Raw genomic sequence first — 23,691 nt, 5'->3', positions numbered from 1 at the left:
GATTCTTATTTACGAGATTTAAAAAACCAATATCGCGATTTGTATTTACGAGCTTTTAAAACCCTATGTAGCAATTCGTATTCACGCGAGCTTAAAATCCAATGTCGTGATTCGTTTTTGCAGTTGTAATATCGCGCGATTTAAAAATTATGCATCGTGATCTAAAAATTACGCATCATGATTTACATTTTCGCATTTTTTAAATTCGATGTAGAGTTTCATATTTACGTTATTTAAAAGCCTCATATCGGGATTTATAATCACATGGTTTACAAGTTTAAAAATCGCACTTTTTTTGTCAAATTTTTGTTTATATATGTATATATATATATATTTGGATTTCCTCTTTGTTACTTTCTGACTACTCTCATCCCTGGTATTGAACTCCTCAGAATCAGAAATTTATGGAAATGTCGTCCTACATGTTGCTCTGTGAATTTGTGATTCTGTTTCCCTAAAGCGAGCATATTGCTTGTTTACTTTCTCTGGATTACTGGCTTCATGTGTGTCGTGTGACTAATTTGTCATGCATAGAACATCTTAGAATGTATTGAACAAAATTTCAAGTTATTCTCGATTTATAGTGCATTAAAATTGCATACTTTTTTTTAAAATTTTTAATTGTATTGAAATTTGAAGAGGAAATAAAAAGCCACTTTTATGTAAATAATAGTATAGATTTTTTTGGAAGGAAGGATGTATTATAATGTAAGTTAATATTTTTTTTAAATATTCTTCTTTGGACATTGTTTAATTTTGAGAAAATCTAAAGAAGAGATGTAAATTTAAAACTATTATGTAATGTTCTGAATCTGTTTTTGAACATAGTTGAATTTTTATCGCCAGATTGCTCTATGTAGAAAATCATAGTGCATATAAAAATAGCAATACTACAGATTTATAACTGTTTTAGCACGCCATTTTTTTTATATATTAAATAATGTATCATGCTTACGAAAGACATGTCATTGACTTTTTACTCAATAAAGAAACGTGTTATTGGTCGTTAGTCTATCAAAAAATTTTAGCTTTTTTATATTTGACCAATGTAAAATACATTAAATAAAATAACATTAATAATTTTTATAAATAAAAAAGTATTAGTAAAAAAAAATGAAGAGTAAAATGCTGCGTAAAAAGGACTCAAGAACTAGTTCAGAGGAATTTTTTTTTTTTCCTTCTCTGGACCTGCTAAACACCCTGTTTGAACAAATGCACTAACAAATCTTGTAGGTAAGATTACATTACTTTTCATATATTTTGAAGGCAACATTTTATATTAACGGGCATTTATTGTTTTCCCGTAGCTACATTCGCAATTAAAGGGCCTTTGAGAAACAATCGATCAAGGCTCTGCTGAAGTATATTTTATTATTCTTTTGTGATAAATTTTTTTCTTATTACACTTAGGAAAAGCTTATAAATCTTTTTTTTTTTTTTTTGCCATTTGCTTTATTTCTAAAAACGTCATCTGATATATGTATACTGGCTCATTAAATGTCCTGATTTTTCCTTTGGAATAAAGTGTGTTTTAAAATAAATTCAAATTAGAGTTTAATATTTTTCTTATTGTTATTATAATTTTATATGATTCAGTTTTAAAAAAAAAAATTTATGCCTTTAACTTATAAATTTATGAAGGTGCTGAAGCCTCTACTGATTTAAGTGACAATGAACAATCTGAGAAATGTGCAATATGCCTCAGTAAATTTCTAGGACAAGACATAGCTACTCCTGAGACCTGTGATCATGTATTTTGCCTTGAGTGCTTGCAAGAATGGGCCAAGGTATCATTAATATTTTTTTGGTTATTTTTCATTATTATTTATCTTATAAAAGCAAGTCTGAATAAGAAAGAAATAAAGTGTGAATATAGAAAAGCTTAAAGTATATTTTTTCTGTACAAAGTTTTTTTTTAACTTCATTTGAATGTTTTAAAATGTAATTGTTTTTTAGAATGTCAACACTTGTCCGATCGATAGATTGAAGTTCAACATAATATTGATTCGTCACCACAAAGAAGAAAAAATAATTAAAAAGGTGAGAATCTTCTTTGTTTAAGATTTATTTCTTTTATTTAGTAGTCTTAAGCTTTAGCATAGCTTGTTGCATTCTTTCGCGAGTGCTCTTTTGTAAGCCAAAGTGTCTATTTCATTCTGTGTTTGCTGTATGATATGACAAAAAAATAATAATGTCCATATTGAAAAAAAAGGAAGGAAATCATGTATATTATTAGGTAATTTGTTCAAAATAATTTATTAAAGTCCTTTTTTTTTAAATTACTATCACGTATATAAAAATTTTGAAACTTGCAAAGGAAAAAGAGCGGTTTTAATCTTATTAGGAGATTAAATTTATATTGTCACATGTCTTGCATTAGACTGATACATAGATAAAACAAAATTGCGATATCATAGTTTTTTCAGCTGAAAATAAATATCTTATAACTGCCGGAGGGAAAAAACATTTATTTAGGGTAGAATCGTCATCATTCAAAATTTGAGAGTCATAATGTCACAAAAAAAAACTAAAATTCAACTGAAATCATTAGAATCTACTAAAAAGGCAATTAAATAACTGCTGAAATTTAAGATCTTTCGGGATGCTATCTTTGGAATTGACATGAAGAGAGCCTGTTATTTTTAATATCTAGGTGTGTAACTACAGGGTGTCCAGCGAGAGGGAAAACCGGGAATTATCGAGAAATTTATTGATTCTGTAAATATCGGGGGATTTCTCCAAAATCTTAGAAAGAGTTTAAAGACAACAAGTGCTGCCCTTCAATGAATGATGCAAGTTTTCTTCCCAGGAAGTGGTAGATATCTATGATGCTGAAGTTACTAACATTATTTCCTCTTAAGCAGAGTCACATGGAACTTTTACACGCTGCCTTATGGCAGAAAGATTGTATGTGTGTTCATGTCTGTTTGCAAGGAACTGTTTCATAAATTCTCTTACATCAATTCCTTTTGTCTGTGTGCCCTTTGATCCTAGTTACTAGGATCAAAGGGCCTACAGATGACTTTAAACCCTAAAAAGAATAAGCTTTGGTTTATACTCTTTGATTTCATTACAATGAGTATTAAAGATCTTTGTGTTAAACCATTAAATTCTGCATTTAATCAACCCTATTTCACAGAGTTTTTTCACTATTCTGGAAAATTCAGTTCCAGATGAAACTTTCTTTGATGGTAAACTTTTTAGTAAAATAATTATGAATTGAATGGAGCTGTTGTTTTTATACCTTTAATAAGACTTATATGGTCTTGATTAATAAAAAATATTTAACTTCTAAGTTATTTCTTTTCAGATATTTGTTAACAATTCTGAACTTCCCTACAATTCTGAACTAGAATCAGAATCTAATACTGAAAGTCAAGCAAATTTTTGTGAAGTGTGTAATGAAGAGGAAGGTGATGAGTCTCTCTTATTGTGCCATGAATGTCAAAAGTTTTATCATTATGCATGCATCAGAACTCTTTGTAATCCTCATATGGATTTTTGGCAATGTCCTACATGTGAGAACTACATTCGAATCAGAGGTAAGTTTTCAATTTTTTTCTTTTTGTTATTTTTATTATTATTTTTGCCTTAAATTCTACCTCATTTATTGGTTGTACCTATGCATTTTTTCCTACAGAATAGATTATGCTTACCTTTTTTAAGTGTTATAAAAACTACACTTTTGACAAGTTTTAAGAAATTGAACTGTGCCTTTATTGTTGAAGTATTTTTTATTTTGATCTAGAATCACATTTTATTTCATTAACCAGCATTTTTTAATTTATGCATTTGTTAAAATTTTTACAAATGCAATAAATGTACATTTTTGACTATAAGTGTTTGTTAAAAGGTGTTTTGAATAAGGTTTTTTTCTAATTATTCATGCAACAAAAATAGTCATGTATTGCAATATAGAAGAATTTCATTTAAAAAATTAAACTGGGTCTTAAAAAATTATTAGAGCAAAGATCAGCCAAACTATAAAAGAAAGTGGTTAGGATATAATATTAGAACAATCAATTTAAACCCTACAAACATTTACCTCGGCCAAATTGTACTGTAATCCTCTATTTCACTCTATTTTTCTATTAAATAAAAAGGAGAAACTTTTTTTTAATGTAGGAAAGCCTGGTACTTAAAGTTCAAAAAAGTCTGGAATGACAATGAAAGGATTAAAGATCATAATGTGATCTAATGTGCATGTATAAAAATATAAATCTGTCATTATTTATGAATTAATAATTATGATTTATTTTGTTTTTTACCAATGATCAGTTAAATATTTTTGCCAATTGTAACACAAAAAAAGTCTTCTTATCAAGTAATTAAAAGTATTTTTTAAAAGATAATTTACTAGTTATCTCTCTCTCTCTCTAGCATAACCTAATACATTTATTCCTGTCATTGAAAAAAAAAAAAGAAGAAGAGAATAGCTTAATAAAAATGTGACTACATTAATCAATTTTTTCTTTTGTAGATAAATGTTTGCTGGATTTTCATCGGGTGCTACAGAGCATTAAACGTCGTTTTAGCAATTCTCGGACATTTCCCCGTAGTAGAATTTCTCAACCAGCAATGCCACAGGCTCTACGTAGCCCACATTCAACAAGGGAATATGCTAGAGTGCGCCAGGTAATAAACATGTACAATAAATTGTTTGTTTTTTATTTTCTGAATTCTGAAACAAAATTAACTGACACAATACTTTTTATGTGTAATTTGACTTTTTGCTCTCACAGCGCTTTCTCTATCAAAAATCTCTTGTCCGGAGTATTCTATCAACGTCAGAGTCCTCTGATGAAGAATTAGATCATCGATCTGCCAATACTCGATTATATCAAGTATGTGGATACAAATTTTAATTGTATAAGTATACTTATACTGTTCTATTTTATATACTGCTTGCATGTTGTTTGCCATCTTAATTAAATTTGCTCTTTTTAATTTTGTGTATCAAAAATGTGAGACACTTGCCAAAATGAAATATAAAGTATATAATTTTTAAATGAATAAAGAGTACCACTAACTGTAAAATATTTGGAAACATGTGATATTTAATATTTTATGTTTTACAAAGAAAAAAAATTTCATACAGTGAAAGGGAAAAATAAACGCCAAAAAATTTGAACTCTTTAAATGATAAATGTTGACTATCTTTATCATAGTCAAAAAATATATTTGTGAGCACTAGTGATAAAATGTGTAGAATGCATTTTGAAAAAATGCTTGTAAAAAGTATTACTAAACCATTATAAAAATCATCAGAAAACCTTATAAAGTGCTGTTTTTTGTTTGTAAATTTGTTTTTCCCCCATTTAAAGAAAATTGCAATTCGATATTATATTTTTATTTAAAATATTTGAAAAAATGTAATGTGCTTACTGAAAATTTAAGTGAAATAAATCCAGTCAAACACTGCTGTAATGAACCGGGGATACAGTCAACACTCGATTGTAGTGAACTTTTTATTGGTCCCTCCTGAACTTCTATCTAACAAACCTTCTTTCATGTACTTATAGTGGACAGTTGAAAAATTTGTAATTGGTTCATAGAGGTATTTAACTTCATTTCCTTCGGATTTTTGCAGTTGCAAGTGACGGGACATATCATTATGACGTTATGTCCAGTCTTACTCTTGCTTCATATTTAACCTAAGACAAACAAGTTGATAAGTAGCACAAACCTTTTCCAAAACATCCTTTTATTTAAAATTATTTTTTTTCCCCAGAAGAGAATCGGGAATAGGAAATCCTGGATTCTTTACTAACTTTTGATATGCAAATCGGTAAGCTCTTATAATCCAAATCAATTCATTATTTACAAACAAATTATTTACTATTGTAATCACTACTAACATGAATACTATTGTCATTTTCAAAAAAATAACTTTTCAAAGAATTTGAATATGGTTAACAACTGTTTATAATGAACTTATTGCTGAGTCCATAGATAATTCAGAATTATAATTTAAATCACAATTATAACTGTATATAAAAATAATTTAAGTCAATAAAAAAGGGAATTCCCAAGGGCTTAGTACATTTTTAGAAGCATGCAGACTAGGTATTAATGGATCAATCAGACTTTATATACTTTATCTCATACTTTCAAATGTTTTGTTTTGAAATGTTTAGAAAAATGTAAACATATGCTGAAAAGTTATGTATGTTTTTTTTTAGAATCAGGTTGTAACAAATGGAACAAAATCAAGATGTCCCTTAATGAGTACTAAACGCAGGAATGAATTATACAGGGCCAGAAATCAAAGATTACTTACATCTGCCACTACTGCAGCTACTACTAACTCTCAAAGTCACTATACAATGGATTCTGATGAAGGCTATAGTGATTTTAGGTACAAAACAAAAATTTGCATATGCAAATATTTTTCTTCTTTTGTCCAGTATTTAATGTTTCTTTATTGAAATAAGAACATCTTATTAAAAATTGTGCTATAAAAGCATAAAATAAACTTGATTTTGGTGATTTTCATTAATGTGTTATGAATAAGTTTTCATTGAATATAATATTTGATTATTTCAAGTATCATAGTTAAAACTTTAAAACATTCTTTCGTTATTATCACTACATATATAAATAGATTGTAATAGTATATTTTATCAGTTATTTCATATAATCTTGGATTTTCAGCTGATTGTTAATTATTCTTGTAATTATAAGTTTATGAAATTAGTGTTTATTTAGGATGCTTAATCTTATATATTTTATACTATTATTACATTATTTTATATTTCAGGTTGCCTTCCTCTCCTACAGCAGATAATTTCGATGTTGTTGGTAGTATTCTTCAAAGCCAGAGTCTCCTGCATAGTCCGGATGTCCTAACTGTTTCTAGAGATGGTTCCGTATTACGTAATTCAAGCATTAAAACAAGAACACTTCTCAATTTAGATTCAATGTTCCCTTTATCTGTTTCTGGAGAAAACAGTGAAAGTGAAAGTCCATTTGCTAATTCATCCTTCTTTAGTGATAATGCGGTATCTCCATACATTAACAAGGCAGTTGGGAAGCAAATCCCTCTACATTCCACTCAAAGCAACTCCAAATATGGTGAGACACCTAGGCAGAATTACTCTTGTAGCTCATCATCTGCTCCTAGGGAGCGACCTTTAAGTTATGATGAGTGTATCCTGTCAGGATCTGCATTTGGTGGAGGAGGTAATGAACGATATAACAATGAGCCTAATTCTCCTACTGGTCCTAAGAGTTTTTGTTGTACATCTACCTCTGATGACATGAAAAAAACACAAGACTCAAATAAAGATAATAAAAGCCACCATAGTGAAGATGAAGTAGATATTTACAGTGATATTGAATCTGTTGGAGAAGAAGATAACTCTTTGTCTGATCAAGTTGAACCAGTTAAGATTTCATATAAATGTGTGGAAGAATCTCAGCAGAGTGACACTAATGATGTAAGTGACTCAACTGACAATGAGCTAGTGATCGATGAAGACATGCCAGCTGAAGAAGAAAGTGAGAGAATAACTGAACCTCAGGGATTTGCATGTTCCAAAATCAATAATGTGGCAGGTGATGCAAATGCTAGAGCTTCTTATCAAGTTGATATTGATTGTGATCAATCTAGTTCTCCAATTTTAAATAAAAATTATGATAAGTATACTGGTAGAATCTCATTAAAAAGAAGTTCCTGTGAAGAGAGTGGTAAAAAACATGACACTCAGACTCAAAATACACAAATGAATGAATCTTGTAGCGATGAAGAAAATCAAGAGAGTGATATGGAAGTGCAAGATGAGGAAAATTCTGTGGATTCTACTAGAAAAAGCTACCAAGGCTATGGTAGCAATTCATGCAGCGTAAAGTCATCTCCTAAGTCTCTTACTCAGTGTGAAAATAGCATTTGTAATGAAAATGATTTCTGTGAAAATGATAACTCTGCATTAGAACCTGTTGGGAAAAATACTCCTGAAGCTCTAAATAGTTGCACCAATGACAATACTAATGATTCTATGTCTCAAATGGAAGTAGATGAGTTTCAAGAAAATACTTCAAATGTCAGTGATTCCACTTCTCATACTGAGCAACCTTATAAACATAAAAAGTATAATTTTTGTGTTGCCAGTGATCGTAATGAAATCCGTCATGTGGACTTGAATGAAAACTCCCAGCCTGGTGCTAACTCTAATTCTAGTTCTGCTCATTCTTCTAGGAATGACAGAAGAATTCTACCAGAAGAGTGCGCTATCTCCCAAAGTGAAAACAATTCCCATTTTAGCTTTTCCAGCAATCAGCAAAATGCGGATAGAAGTGAGCCAGAAGATGGTGGAGATTCCAATGACTCAAACTGCCGTGATTCACAGGTTGGAAGCGGTGCTACTTTTAATTTTAAAAATAGTGAACAACATATTGAGCAAGGGGAGACAGGAGAATGCACTGATGAAAATTCTCAGAATGAAGTTGGTGAATATATGGATGAAAATTCTTTAAATGAAACACAACTTAGTCCCAATTCCTCAAAACATAAGAATGATGATAGTGATGGAGATAATCAAGTTAACTCAAATCAAAATGTGAGTGTTGATAATGAATCAAGTTTCAATTTTTCAAATAGACAACAGAATGATGACGATGAAAGTGATGTTGAAGATATCACTGATTCAAATCCTCCACCTTCTCAGGGGGTTACTGGCACTGTCACTACAGAAACAATAAACATTTCTAATGACGAGACTGTCAAATCTGACAATGAATATGAAGATTGTGAGTCTTTTGAGGATGCCAGTACTCCTTGTTTAGATGAAAATTTAGAAGGAGAAATAGAAAATTCACCCATGCAGGCTGTTCATTGTGAAAATGCTAATCAAGATTTTTCAAGAACACCAGATTATGAATATGAAAATGATGCCCCTGGCAAACAAGAAGACAATGTAGTAAACAATAATGCATCTGATAATGTTAAAGATCCAGATGTTGATTTAGGAATAGAAGACATTTCTGAAGCTGGTAGTGAAGATCTTGATGAATTTCCTGATGAACCAGCTTCTGAAAAGGGGAAAGGAAATCATCAAACAAAAACTTCAGGAGCAACTGAAAGCTCTTCACGATATGTTTCTGATGATAATAAAAAATTCTCTGATCAGGTATTTGAAGATCAAGAAGAAGGGGAAATAATTGAAGACAAACCTGCCAGAGAGACTGAAAGAAGAAAGAGAGATCGTTATTATGATGATACTAGTGATTATGTGGAACGTGCTCCACGAATGAGCATTTCAGATTTGCCTAGAATTCCTAAATTAAAAAGAAATCGCGATAAGGATAACGTTCAAGAACCACCCTCGTTTGATAACAAGCGTACAAGTGTATTGAGTAGAGTTGATTTGGGAGCTGGTGATGTTAGTTGGAAAAGACTTTCAAAACATACACGTGAAAGAAGCTACCGTGATGGCAGACCTAAAGATGAAAGATTATTGTATCGAGAAAGAGAATCTAGAAATAAAGAACGAAAGAACTTTGATAATAATAGGAGGACTGACAGTAAAAGCAGTGATCGCAGACGTGAAGATAAAAAGAAAGGTTCAGAAAAATCTAAAAATGAATCACGTTCTCGGAAAAATGATAAAAGTAAAGAAGACTGGGATTATTCTGATCGGGATAAAAAGAAATACCACAAGGATCATAAAGATAGGCATCCTAAAGAAAAGCATTCCAAAGATAGAAAAGATAAACATGATAAGAGTAGACATTCTAAAGAAGAATCAAAATATGATAAAGAAAGAGAAAAAATAAAAGATGATAATAGGTATGAAAGAGATTCCAGGTATGATAAAGAAGAGAGATTTGAAAGAGCAATCTATGAAAAAACTAAATCTAAAGATAAAGAACACAAAAACAAACGAAAGGATCGTAAGGATGATAATATCAAAGCTTCTAAAGATCATTCCCGTGAAAAACATAAGCACACACATCCTCATGAGAGTTTCATTGACAAACAAAGAGAGGTGCTTAAAATTGATGACAAGTTGAAAATTGTAGTTGAACAAAAAGACCGAAAAGAGAAATCAAAGACTAAAGATAAGAAAGATCCAAAACTTGAAAAAGAACTTCATCAGCGCAAAAGGGAAACTGAAAGGAATGCCTATTCTGAGATGACTTCAATAGAGTCCAAAGAAATATTTGCAAAAGGTGATAGCATTATCATTAATGTCAGTTTTAATCGTAATTCCTCTCCCAAAGATGTATCCACTTCAGAAGCACTTGAAGTAAACTCGGCGGATCAGATATTAACTAAGGAAGATCTTGATAAAGATGCAAATTTGAATGAAGATTTAAGGAGCAAATCTAAAAGTTCAGATAAAAAATCTTCATTAGATGGCATGTCAGTTAAAAGACCTGTTACCCCACCGGAAAGACCTACCCAAGTATTGTCAGTTAGCGAGAGCTATTGGCAAGGTGGTGATGATCCTGATGGTAACAATTCTATTGCTTCTGATAAGTCAGATGAAGAGTCCCATCATGATGATGACAATGATTCTGTTGGATCAGTTAATGATGCAGATAATTTCAGTAATAGTTCAAATAGTACTGATGATCTTGCAAATCAAGAAGCAAAGGATGGAACCATTGAAATGGAAGCAAAGTCTACTGTATCTGAAGAATTAATTGATAAATTTTCCAAAGAAGAAGATACTTTTATCTCAAAAAGAAGATCCCCTCGATCACCATCACCTCCGTCTCCTGCTGATAATGACAGTTATGATCCATGTGAGCCCACAAAAAGTCCATCTCCATCCTTTCCTGCACCACCACCCCTACCATCATCAAATCCTAAACCTCCTCCTTCCCCTGAACTGCCTCCTTTGCCACCTGAACCTGAGCCAACTGATGTTGTTCATGAAGAGTCTCATAGTGTTCTTCATAACCAAACTCCTCCTGTAGTTTCCAGCACTGCTCAACCAGTTACTGTTGAAACTCAAACACCAAGTTCACTTGCTTTTACTGGTATGCTACTGCCGCCTCCAAGTTTCTTGTCTCATTCATCTCAAGCTAACAACTTATCTAACATCTCCTCTTTACTACCCCCTAGAACTTTGAGTTTTCAAGTAAATGGCTCTAATATTTTAGCTACAAATCACATGCCTCCTGTAATGGCTGGAAATTTTATACATACAGATACCTCTCTGCCACCACCACCCAACCCCCCTAACATTCCTCATATGACTTCAGTGCCGCCACCTCCGCCACCACCATCAGCCATTAGTTTAATTTCTCAAATTAGACACCCTCAACTAAATGTTCAACCCCCATTACCACCCAATTCGATTCTTCAGAACCTGGGTATTGCTCATAACCTCAATATACCACAATTGCAGTTACCTCCCCTTCCTCACCTTCCACCTAATTTATGTGCAGCTTTAGCAAATCATCAATCGCCATTACCATTTACAACTCAAAACCTGCCTGTCAGTCTTCCTAGCAATATTACCAATCAACAAAGCAACAGGTTTTTAGCACCAAATCAAGTTCCGCTTATGCCAAATCAAAATATTAGCAATAATAAACCTCATGTTATGTCCATTACACAAATGCTTTCTCATTGCCAAACTATACCAGTAAGCTCCAATCAAAAATCAGAACAGCCTTCTAAACCTCCTACTCCTGGAGAAAAGAATGAAGTTATTGATATGGATGTAGATTCACCATACTCACCAGGTGACTGTTCTGTTGATAGTGTAAATGATTATTCTCCCACAGGTTCTCCTCTGCCATCAACTCCAAAAGAAACTGGAGACATTTTTGATACTCTGTTTTCTGCTGATATCAGGACTTCTGAAAAACGGCCTCACGAATCTGTATCAAAACATGAACGTTCAAAATCACGCTCAGGGTCAAAAGGTACTAATGAATCCTCGTCTAAAAAATCCAAGCATGATCACAGAACAGACTCTAAATCAAAGCATTCTGTAAAAATGCAAATAGAGAAAAACAAGAAAGCTCGCAAAGAGCAAAAAATTGCTGAAAAAATCTTAAAATTGGAGGACTCACAATTGAAAATTTTAGATGAACTTCCAAGTTCTGCTGTAGAGATGCAAGTTAAAGAGAAGGTAAGTTCTCTTTTTTAAATATTTTTTGTATAATAAATACGTATGAATTTTGAAAATTAATTTTATCGCAAGTTAGTTAAATAGTATGGCTTTTTGTTATTAAAGTTTTGTGTTTGAACTCATTACTACATGCCTTCTAAAGAAAAGAAAATGTTCTATTAAAGTGTTATAATTGTAATTTGAAGTCTGTGTTATCCTTAAGGTTACAAAGAACGTCTTGAATAGCAGTAAAAAATTTTCAAATTTTTTTTTTTAAAAAAAACTCCTTATGTTTAAATAAGAATTTCAGTATAAAATATTTATTCTCTTAAGATTATATTTAATTCATATAAAATTATATTTGTTGAAGAACATAGATAAAAAAGAATGCCTTTTACACTTTTTTTTTGTTGCTTTTTTTTAAATTTTGCACTTCATGTTTATTTGTTCTAAAATTATTTTGTTTCTTTATTTGAACATTTTTTTCTTAATATCTTTTGATGTTCTTTTTATATATTTACTTCAAAATTAAACCTTTGATGAAAAAAGGTTCAACCTTACACTTACATTGATTAAACTACTATTAAAAAGTAAGTTATCCAGTGGATCTTGGAATAAATTCAGTATGCGAGTATGTTAGTAATATAAATCAACATATAAGATAGATAATTAGGTTACATTTTTCTCCCTTTTATTTTCTTAATAATAGAGGTTGTAAATAGACAGTAGCCCCCATCGCCCCCAAGATCTTGGGCAAATTCTAAATTCTCCCCCAAACTATTCGTTTTATTTAGTGTAAAAATTCCCCCCCAAGCTTTAAGTGGGCGCATTGTGCGCCCACCTCTCCCCCTGGTGGGGGTCTCTGTAAATAGATGATCAGCTTGTCAGGTTACACTGTTGTATCAACATGCATAATGAAAAACAAAAAAAAACATGCCAAATAACCTAATATTCTAATTCTCATGTACTGGGATTTAAGGGGTCAAAAGGCTGACCTTAAATATGCTAATTAATGAATTGATACAAACCATATTTTAGGTAGCTCATCAAATGTTATTTGAGATATCAAATGTTAAAAAAGTCAAATATTTATAAAATTGATTTCTTGAGAACAATGCAACTGATTTCATTCACATTTTGTATTTGTCATAAAAAGTTGCATACTTTACAATTAAATTTTTTTCAACCTTTATTAAATAAAATATCAAAAAATAACAGTTAAAAGTTATTGTGTGAAAATGTTTTTGATTCACTTAATTCTCAAGATATGGCGAGATGTACAAAAAGTAAAATTAACATTAACAACTTTTGACCTCTCTTCTGAGCAAACTATTCGAACCACATTTCTCATCCCATATTTGTAAAGTAAAGAATCCAAATACATTAGAATAAAAGTATCTTATTCAGAGAAAGTATGTTTTTGTGTCCAACTTTGGAACTTAAAATTTTATCTGCACTAATTATCATATTTGAGGACATATCTTTAAATCATTAACATTGAGTTCTAATATGTGAAGATCTGGTCAAAAGTTATTCTGAGTGTTTTTTCCCCCCGCAAAGTAGCTGTCTGTAAATGTAATTGCTATACATACCAGCTGATCCTCCTTTTTTACAATTTTACAAATTAAAAAGTTAAGGTTTGGTAATTAGTGACATTAGAAAGGGTGAATGAATAAAAATATCTTCCAATTTGTCCGTTTTTGTATAATAATAAGTCAGGGCTGGGAATATAATAGGTTTGAGCTGTAATAGATATATCTTTTATGTATGTTGGTCTAAGTCGGGGGTTGCCAAACTTTTTTGATCATCGACCCCTACGTAATTTTTCGAAATCTCCATCGACCCCCATAAAAGTAATTTTCTGTTAATTAAAATAAAACTCTATTAGATACTGCGTTTGTACATTTATTTCATGATTTTGAACGTTTATTAAAGTAATAGTACATAGTGTAACAATAGTTTTATGAAAAACATATTAATGTTGAAATATAAATACTTTAATATCTATGAAATTGTAAGTAATTGTAAGTAGAAATAATAAGTAAAGCAATTGCGGATTTATTGCGTCTTAATCAATGACATGGGTGTGCCTGGTGTTTTTTTTTGTTTTTTTTGCAAGGTTCGTTATATTGGGTTCAAAATTGGTCAATTTTAGTCTTAAATCCCCGCGAAATTCCACATTTATTTTATTTCTTTTCTTAGTTAAGATTAAATTTACGTGACTGAAACCGGNTTTTTTAAAATTTTACAAATGAAAAAGTTAGGGTTTGGTAATTAGTGACATTAGAAAGGGTGAATGAATAAAAATATCTTCCAATTTGTCCGTTTTTGTATAATAATAAGTCATGGCTGGGAATATAATAGGTTTGAGCTGTAATAGATATATCTTTTATGTATGTTGATCTAAGTCATTTCAATATCTGTTGATAGTGTGGTTTTAACTTTTATGCTGTTATCAAAGCCAATTGCAGAACCCAGATAAAAGAAGTTTTGTATGGTTTCAAATATATTTGTGTCAATTTCAAAGTAGGGTTACATTGTTCTATCTCTAGTGACCATCTTATATTTGTTTGTTTTTTAATAATAAATTTTTTAGCTGACATTTAAAGTTAGGAGAATGCATCCTTCAAATCATTATTTGTTCTAGCAATCAAATCCACTTCATTTGTATATGCAATTATCTGAATTGATTTTGAAAAAGAGACTTCATAAAATTGTTTACATAAACTTTAATTAAATAACATAAGCTACAAATTTTTATTACATTTTAATCATGGTGCATAGCGTTTTTAAAAAGTGCTTATTTTTGATTTCCGTTTTTTTTAAAGCCCGTAAAAGTGCTTTTTATATTGGGTGTTTTTAAAAATGCTTAATTTTCCCTTTTCGAAAATGAGATTTCTATTCTTTACCGTGTCAATTTTCGTCACGTATTAAGCAATAGCGTGCTTTTCACATTGTTCTATTCAACGTTTTCACAATTCATTCAACCACAGTCTATTGCATCCCGTCGGTCCATAGCGTACAAAAGCGCCAATCATTTTACATGTTTGAGGAAAATACTTACGAGTCCGCATGTGAGTTTACTGAGCTAGGTTCGGTGAGATTCTAGCACTCTCATGTGCAACTCTACTGCATTTTGCAAGATATTCTCTATTTCAGGCTTCATTTTCCACCCTGTGATATCGAACCGAAAAATATTTTGATCTTTTTTTATGGTGGCTAATATAATCAAAAAAAGTTTTTTTTGTCAGAAATTGGTTATTTTATCATGATGGTGGTGTAAAGACTTAGAAAATTATTTTGCATTTTGTTAATGTATATCATGCTTAAAAATACTTTTTGAGTGCTTAAAAAGTACTTAAAAGGTGCTTATTTTTTGTTAAAAGATTTGACTATGCACCCTGTTAATATTACATTGTTATTACATATATTTTCATTACATTTACATGCTATTTGCACGTTTACATGTTGTATACACATTATTTACCTATTCTTGCTTGTGGATAAGGGAAAGAGTTATCAAAATCACCAAAAATATTACTTTATGAGAACTTGAAGTCTTTCATTAACATTATTTACTGTTCAAAATGTCTATTTATCTCTATTTAATTTATATTGTTATAGAGTTTAATTTTAAATACTGTAACACACTAAACTATATTTATTATTTATTTAATTTTTAAATTCTTTAATTAAATACTTTTTTTTAAATATGAAAACTTTTTAACCTCTGCAGTAATTCTAAGTCTTATAAGAATGTAGTAATAGTATAAAATATAGTTTTCTAAATTAACATCTCCACTTTGTTGTTTACATGTCCATGCACCATCCCTGGTGTATTCTGAGACTACGAAATACATTTTTTTTTAATAAATTAATATTTATACTAATCTTTAACATGCTTATTAATAGCAGGGCTAAAGAGAATAAAAGGGCTAGTTCATTCCGCTCTTAGAGCTGAAGCTACAATTTCCCTCCTCATGACGTCACTGTATACACAGATCTTGGAGATCGCTAGCAAAGATAATATTATAACTTTGCATCTTTCTCTCCGTAAAAATAAGTTAGACTTTTTGTGGTTATTAGATTTCAAACTTTACATTATTTCCGTTCATAAACATGATTCAAAAAACTTTCTTGGCCATTATATGAATAAAAATACCATTTTAAACTTATAAAAATATTTTACTAGTTGGCGAATATCACACTATAAATATTTTATTTTAAAAAGTTCAGTTTAAACTTCAATTATTAAGAAAAATTAAAGCATATATCGACAGTTTTATTATCTGCATATTCTTTGATAACAATAGTTGGGTTAAATTTAGAATCATGATTTTGAAATATGCCGTTAATAGCAATTTGTTCATACTTAATCATTAGGAAACATCAACCTTAAACGCTAATTACTGAAAAAAAATAACAATTTAGGTTCATAATGACATTAGAAATTTTACAATTGTTTATAGATACAGTACAGAACCCGTTATCCGGAAATCAGAAAACCGGAAAACCAAAAAACCGGAACNACAACATTAAAAAATATGTTATGAAATTAGGAGAATTTTAACTATATACTATATATTTTATTTATGTTTTAATTTTCTTTGACCTTATTCATCTTTTAATTTTTTCGCCTGCCTTGCTTTTTGAAGTAACGAGGCAGTTTCTATTTAGATGGTGAACTTTTATAAAAGTTCTTAAAGATAGAATAAACGTATTGCTGTTCTATATTAACTGTGTCATTTCGTTTGTAACGTTTAATCCATTCTTTGCATAGTTGTTCATTTACTTTAGGGGGCACGTGGAAAATTATATTTTTTCCTTTTGTGTTTTTATCAGAATTTTTGTAAGTTGCAATCGTACAAACTGGCATTTCACAAATAATTTTAAATTTTTGTAATTCACTTCACAAAACAGAGAAAAATCATTATAGGAAACAAAGAGTGTCTTGAAATGTGTCACAAAAAGGAATGCTCCAATATTAGTTGAAACTAGTTAGACCGAACGCTTCGTTCTTGAAGTAAAAGAACGCAAGCTTTGCGACAACGTGACATCACATGCGAAAGTCGGAGGTTTGGCGTGGCGAGAGTTTCTTCAAAGGAGTGAACTAGCGCTTCTATTCTCTTCAGCCCTGTATTAATAGTCACTTCTTTCATTAATTTGCTGTAACATTGTCAATTTGCAGTAAATTGTCATTAACTTTTTTATATTTTTCATGTGACAGATTGTCTAAAATTTTGTTTGTATTTGTGTAGTTTTTAAAGAAACTGAACCGGCAGGAACGTGTAATAGAGGAAGTAAAATTAGCATTGAAACCTTTTTATAAATCAAGAGATGTAAATAAAGAAGAATACAAAGATATTCTTAGAAGAGCTGTTCCCAAAGTAAGTAAATTTTATTAGAATAAAGTTTTTAAATGTTAATAATATATTTCTACAGTTTTATATAAAAAATCTTTTAAATTCTAGAGTTCTATTAAAGAGAGTTACTACTATTTTATTTTTAATATGCTGCAAAGTTGAGTTACTTGTAATATGACTGAAAAAGCAAGAGTGTAAAAAGTTTGTTTCTTTTACTAATTGTTCCCAATGTTTTTAATTTCAGCCTGTGATTAGGTTATAATTTATTTTAATAAATTTATGGAAGTTTAAACTTACCAGTTTTTCGTGGGTAGGCTCAAATTGAATGGTTTACCTACTATAAACAATTTAATCTTTGCAAATTATTAATCTTACGGGGTCCTTCCTCTCCCGACCAGACTCTACTGTCGAAGGGAGTGAAGGCAAGGTGGCAAAATTCTAAATATGCCTTTAATTCTTTTTATTTAATTTTTACAAATAAACTGCTGATAGATTTTTACTCTTATTTGGCAGTATCTTTCGATACATGTATAATATAAGGCTGTCATCCACTCCGAATTAGAGATAAAAGCATTCAGTATTTTAGAGTCTCTATTAGTTTTTTCTCACAAAGTCTGCCAAACAAGTTTGTATTCAACAGTTTTTAAAAGATATTTAAATAGCAAATAGTTATTAGATTTTTGGTAATTACGTTTATTTTTATGCAATTAATGTTAAAGGAAATCGCTTTTCATCAGTTCAATAAGATTAAAATTTTAGAAATATTAAAAAAAAGAAAAAAAAACTTGTTTAAATAACTTATTCAAAACTACAAATCCCATTATTTTATTAATTTATCAAGCTTTGTTTTCCCTACCCTAATAAAGTTACCTCTTTATTTTCTACTTTTTTATGTGCTGTCTAATAATATATCATCAAAAGTTTGTTAAGTACTAAGAATATCGAGAAAATAAAAGTTAAAAATTTAAACGATAACCAAGATGGCAAGGGTAGAGGCTCAAGTTTTAAAAGGGAAATAGCTTTTATGAATTTATTAACTTATATCTTAAATAAAACTGAATATTGTGGTCTACTGAATAAATTAAAATGCATGCTTTAACAAATTTCTGGATCATCGACAGAGGGTGCTGTAATCAATCTTAATATATATGAATGTATATCATGTGTGACAGGAATGCATTGGTCTGCAAGGCTTATTGGGAAGCCTAAGACTATGTCATAGTCAAATTTATTAGATTTTTCTTTACATTTATTAATTTTGATTGATATTAAAATTTGACCTTTTTTAATCTATTTGCAACGTGTGCATATTTTAATTTTGTATTGGTAGTTTTGTTGGAATAATATGCTTATGCAAGATAATTTATGTTTTTCGTTTTTTTTTCCAGATATGTCATAACAAGTCTGGTGAAATTAACCCTGTGAAAGTCAAATATCTTGTAGAGTGTTATATTAAGAAAGTAAGACATTCGAAAAAGAGAAGTGATAAAAAGAAATCTAAATTTTCATGATAGGAAATAAGAATGCATAACATTTTAAACTGTGTTTTAAAATTTCCTGTGCTAGACTAAGTGATAAAAAACGTTTTTGCACAGTTTCTTTTTACAGCATTTATTGTTGTGGTTATTTATTGTAAAGCTTCTGGGAATTGGATTGTAAATAATTTACCCTTGTCATTTACAGTGATCAAGTAATATGAAAACTATTTTTTCCTGCTATTAGGTCATTTCATGTGTACAGTTTATGTCATATTGTATGTAAAAATATATAGAAATTTTTTATCTTGTGCTAGCAGTTCTGAATCATATGGAACATTCACAAGTGGCGCAAACTTCATTGTTTAGTATTTTTTATAAACATATATTTAAACCATTTGCTTAATAAAGCAGATATATATGATTGCTATGGAATAATTTTTCTTGAATGAATACAAAAGTATAAAAAATATTTAAGTACTACTGTTCCAATTGTTTTAATTCTGAAATTCTTCTTTTAATATTATAATTGGGAATATTTTGCAGTTAATGTTTGATGGCTATAATTTGTTATCAAGTTTTTTTTTTTTTTTTTTNTTTTTTTTTTTGTGAATTAGTTTTACTCCTGTAAAAGTGTCCACTTACATAACCTGCATTTTTCAAAGAGCGAGAGTAGTTTCCCGAATCGAATAACAAAAAATGAATATTTTAAAATACTTTTCATGATTTAGTAATACTAGAACTAAAGAAAAGGATCCTTCTCTTGAATAAAGTTTCTCTAAATATTTTTTTCAAAACAATTTCTTATGTAAATATTATATAAAAGTTATGGGTGCCTGACAAATGAATGCTTAAAGTATTTACCATATCTGTAATTCAGTCAGCTATAATTGGGAACTTTTTAAACAAAATATAACGATAACACTACGTTGATCATGGTGCTAGTGACTGTCGTGTGTAAATGTACTAACTGTGAGTAGCTTTGAAATTTCATGGCTTGTTGAGCTAGGGTTTAATCTGAGGATAAGAATAAAATATACATTATTACTTATTTTAAATTTTTTAACGTGTATAGAATATCTTTTTACAATATTTGACCCAGTTTCTAAAAATTTATTTTGTTTAAATCAAACAGCTTTAAAATTGTGAAAATAATGGTTGCAAAAATGAAATGATAATGAATCTGTTCCCATATTTAATATGATTTTACTATCCTGTTAGTTGTATCAAACCATATTTTAGGTTGTTGTTTTTTGTTTGTTTTTTCCAGTAGCGGAATCTGTACCATATTTAATATAGTTTTTCGCAAATCACTATCTTTTTCCTCATCAAAACCATGTTAATTGTATCAAACTATATATAATGGTTTTTTTTTATTATTATTTATATATATATATATATTCTCGGTTATAAATACCAATGATTTACAACTGAGCCTAAGTTGCATAAATTATTATCTGTTTCATCTCTTTAAACATATAATTGTTAAAAGTTTATTTACACAATTTTCAAGCAATAACTGCTGCCGAGCAACGCAAAAACTTTTGTTTCAGCAAATTTTTCTTTTCCTTTCTGGCATATAACAAACAAAAAAAACTTGATTAAAGCAGTTTTCAAAAGCCATTTATTTTTTAAATATATGATTGTTATTGTTACATTTAATATTTTGAATAATTTTATTCATTAAAAATAGAATGCCTATCCATAATTTTGGGATTCCTTAGATGTAGATACTAGAGGGGAAAAAAAAGAATACATTTCAATAATTTTGGGATTCCTTTAGATAGATATACTAAGTGGGGGAGAGATTTTGTAGTTTCTATATGGTTAATTATGGCTCTCAGCCAATCTCAAATCCGTATAACACGCCTCTGTATATCATCCTATCTCTATTTATATAAATAGGACCCCAAGGTTTTGGTTGCTATAGTAATTTTTACTGAAGTATTCAATTAAATTTATTTCTTTGTATAAATATAAATCAATTAAGTTTTATGAATACAAAATATTTTACAACACACAAAAAGCTTTATGCATTGTGAGATCTTCCATTTTAGAAAGCTCATTAATTTAATTAATAATCTTTCAAATAAATTGATTTATTAAAGTTGAGAATTACAAAATTCAATTTTTATTTTTACCATTTCTTGCTCAAATTATTTGTTATGCTGATACTTGCTCATGAAACTAATGTATACTTCCACTTTGTTGTTGCCAATACTGAATATTTAAAAAAAAAAAAAAACTTATGATTTTTAAATTAAGAGTATTGATATATAATTTCACCAACATTTGTGTTTATCAAATGCTCATACCCAAAAGAATAAAAAATTGAAGCTTATAAAAATAAAATGTTTAAGTCTTGTTATTTTGATATGAAGCCATCAATGGTAAATTTCATTTTTATGAAATTAAGCAAATGGTCTAAATATTATCCTGAATTTTCTTTTTAAGAATTGTGTAAAAATACTTAAGTAAACATATTATAAATTAAATAGAATTTGATAAATGTTGATAATTATATTAAGAATTGAAAGAGCATATATTACTTTACAAATGATGAGCTAGTCTTAAATTATAAAAATGAGCATTTCATAGGGTCATAGCAAACTATCTTTCCAACTTTAACAAGCAATAAAATCTAATATGAATTTATTTCTTAAGTTTTGTTGAATTAATAGTTTGCACTATGTATTAGCTTTTTATAAGAAAAAAATTGCATCTGATTGCTTGTTAGCACTAAGATGTTTCAGTGATTTTGGCTTTGAACATCAAAATAATATATTGCCCTGATATTTTACACATAAATAACTTATTTATTTTATCTGTTTTTGCACGTGAAAGTTGGAATTTTGAATAGCCTTAAATAAAATTGAGCTAATAAAAAAAAATATCAAACAGTTCCTAATAAAATACTATAATGCTGTAGTTTTAACTATTGGGTTCAATGTTTTTTTTTCTTTAATTTTATTATGTGTTAAATTATTTTTTATTATTGTTTTACTAAATAAAATTATTATTTTCTATTTTATTGATCCTTAGATGCATATTATTAGTATGTATATGCAGGAATGGACTAAGTGTATGTTTTTTAGTATTCTACTATATTGCATTAAATCAATTTGCTATTTCCTGAAAAAATATGTCAGAGCCATTTTGTCAACTTTAGCACATATAATTTATTTCTAATTATAATGAGTTTATACATAATATGAACTGGGAGGAAACAGGATTAATAAATAATTTACTGAAACATGGTTTATACATCCAACAGTCCTGTTATTAATAAATTACATTTCCATCTGCATGCATTCCTGCACAGCAAATTAATTTCTCATACATTATTGCATGAAAACTTTGTCTTTGAGAGAAATATTTTTTCAAAATTGGCTATCTGCTTAAGTGCTGTGAAATTAACTATTATTATCATCCACAAAACACATTCTGCCTTAACATTCTTTATTTTATAATACTGGTAAAAAACATTCAGAAACAAAACCAAGCTTAAATTAACCTGTTAACCAGGGAATAAACTTTTGTCAACTTTTTCTCATAGTTTTAAGTAATATTCTCTTATCTCAAGTAATTTCCATGACCAAAAATGTTGTCAAGCCCATTGTGGTAGTAGTTCATGTATGATAAAACATTTTGTCATACCCAGTTAATAGGTTTAAAAGCCTGGTCAAAAAAATAGGATGGTGCGAAAATTTGCTGCAGTTATTGTTCCTAGATCAAAATATGCTCTGTTCCCAAAATTTTTAACGTCACTTCATATTAAAAAAAAAAAAAAACTTTATTGCGTGTGTATCGTTAGCCAAATGGTTAAGATATTGTCTTCTAATTAGTATGTCTCTGGTTCTATTCCTAATAAAAACTAACTGTTAAAATTTTTATAGTTTTTTAATATATATAGTTTAAATAAACAAACACAAAACATTTTTCACTTAAAACAGCAGCAATGCGTACTGAGTACAAAATGAAGCCCTGCATTTAAGATTTTTTTTTAATATGCATTAAATAAACCAGAATTTTAGGGGGTTATATTTTGACCCTGAATCAGTAGTAGCAGCAAATTTTTGACCCTGCTCTTTAATTTAAGCTTGGTTTCAAAAGATATATATAAGTTTGGTATTTCCCTTGTAAGGTGAAAATTCAAATGTCATACTTCATGTTGAAATTTGTATTAGCTTGGCACAACTAATATTGTTGTTCCAACTATTTATTGAAATTATAATCCTTTTTTTTTTCTACACTTCCCAGGAAACAAATTTAAAAAAGAAGCAATCATTTCAACTGCAAATAATTTATTTTTAAAAATATAAGAAAGTGTACCGATAGTAATACATAAAATTTATTTAAATTTACAGGTTTTAGTATTTCCTAGGCAGCTTTTCACATTAAAAATGTTTGACTAGTACCCTTTTATTTACAACTACTTCAATAGTTGCTTAGTAAACTAAAAAGTAGTGAAATTCTTAATTGAAAATCATAAGCGCTGAATTAAAATTGTGGACTGTGACATCATTGCTGATTATATGTAAAAATATCTTAATCTTAATAAAATTTGAAAAACTTGTTTTTGTCATTTCTTTAAAATTAGTTCACCTTTTATTTCTGTATTTTGTTTATATAAACATATGCATTTAAACACAATAACTTAACCATTTAATGTATTTTCCTTATTTAAAATGTATCTACTGTTTTAGTTGTAAGTCTCATTCATAGTTGTTGCTTGTGAATTAGTTGAGGAAATTTTTTCTGGCCATGTAATAGTAATCAAACTGG

The 23,691-nt window shown here is 29.3% G+C and overlaps 1 protein-coding gene across 3 annotated transcripts in view; it reads left to right on the top strand.

Annotated features, from left to right (window-relative positions):
- The window catches only part of LOC107451712 (ankyrin repeat domain-containing protein 12), a 30,436-nt gene extending 11,106 nt beyond the window's left edge, over nt 1–19,330 (top strand). For all 3 annotated transcript variants that reach the window (XM_043053707.2, XM_043053713.2, XM_071184269.1), the window contains 9 exons: nt 1,642–1,787; nt 1,957–2,040; nt 3,311–3,542; nt 4,481–4,635; nt 4,743–4,844; nt 6,183–6,358; nt 6,761–12,089; nt 17,327–17,455; nt 18,820–19,330. In XM_043053707.2, the coding sequence (XP_042909641.1) occupies nt 1,642–1,787; nt 1,957–2,040; nt 3,311–3,542; nt 4,481–4,635; nt 4,743–4,844; nt 6,183–6,358; nt 6,761–12,089; nt 17,327–17,455; nt 18,820–18,942 (6,476 nt within the window). In that variant the 3' untranslated portion in view covers nt 18,943–19,330. The remainder of the gene's footprint in view (nt 1–1,641; nt 1,788–1,956; nt 2,041–3,310; nt 3,543–4,480; nt 4,636–4,742; nt 4,845–6,182; nt 6,359–6,760; nt 12,090–17,326; nt 17,456–18,819) is intronic.
- Nucleotides 19,331–23,691: the final 4,361 nt, after the last annotated feature.

Source organism: Parasteatoda tepidariorum, chromosome 8 (genome assembly GCF_043381705.1).
Source record: "Parasteatoda tepidariorum isolate YZ-2023 chromosome 8, CAS_Ptep_4.0, whole genome shotgun sequence".
Taxonomy (NCBI): Eukaryota; Metazoa; Arthropoda; class Arachnida; order Araneae; family Theridiidae; genus Parasteatoda; species Parasteatoda tepidariorum.
Note: the sequence above shows the minus strand (reverse complement) of the source record. Positions and strands in the feature narration are given on the sequence as shown.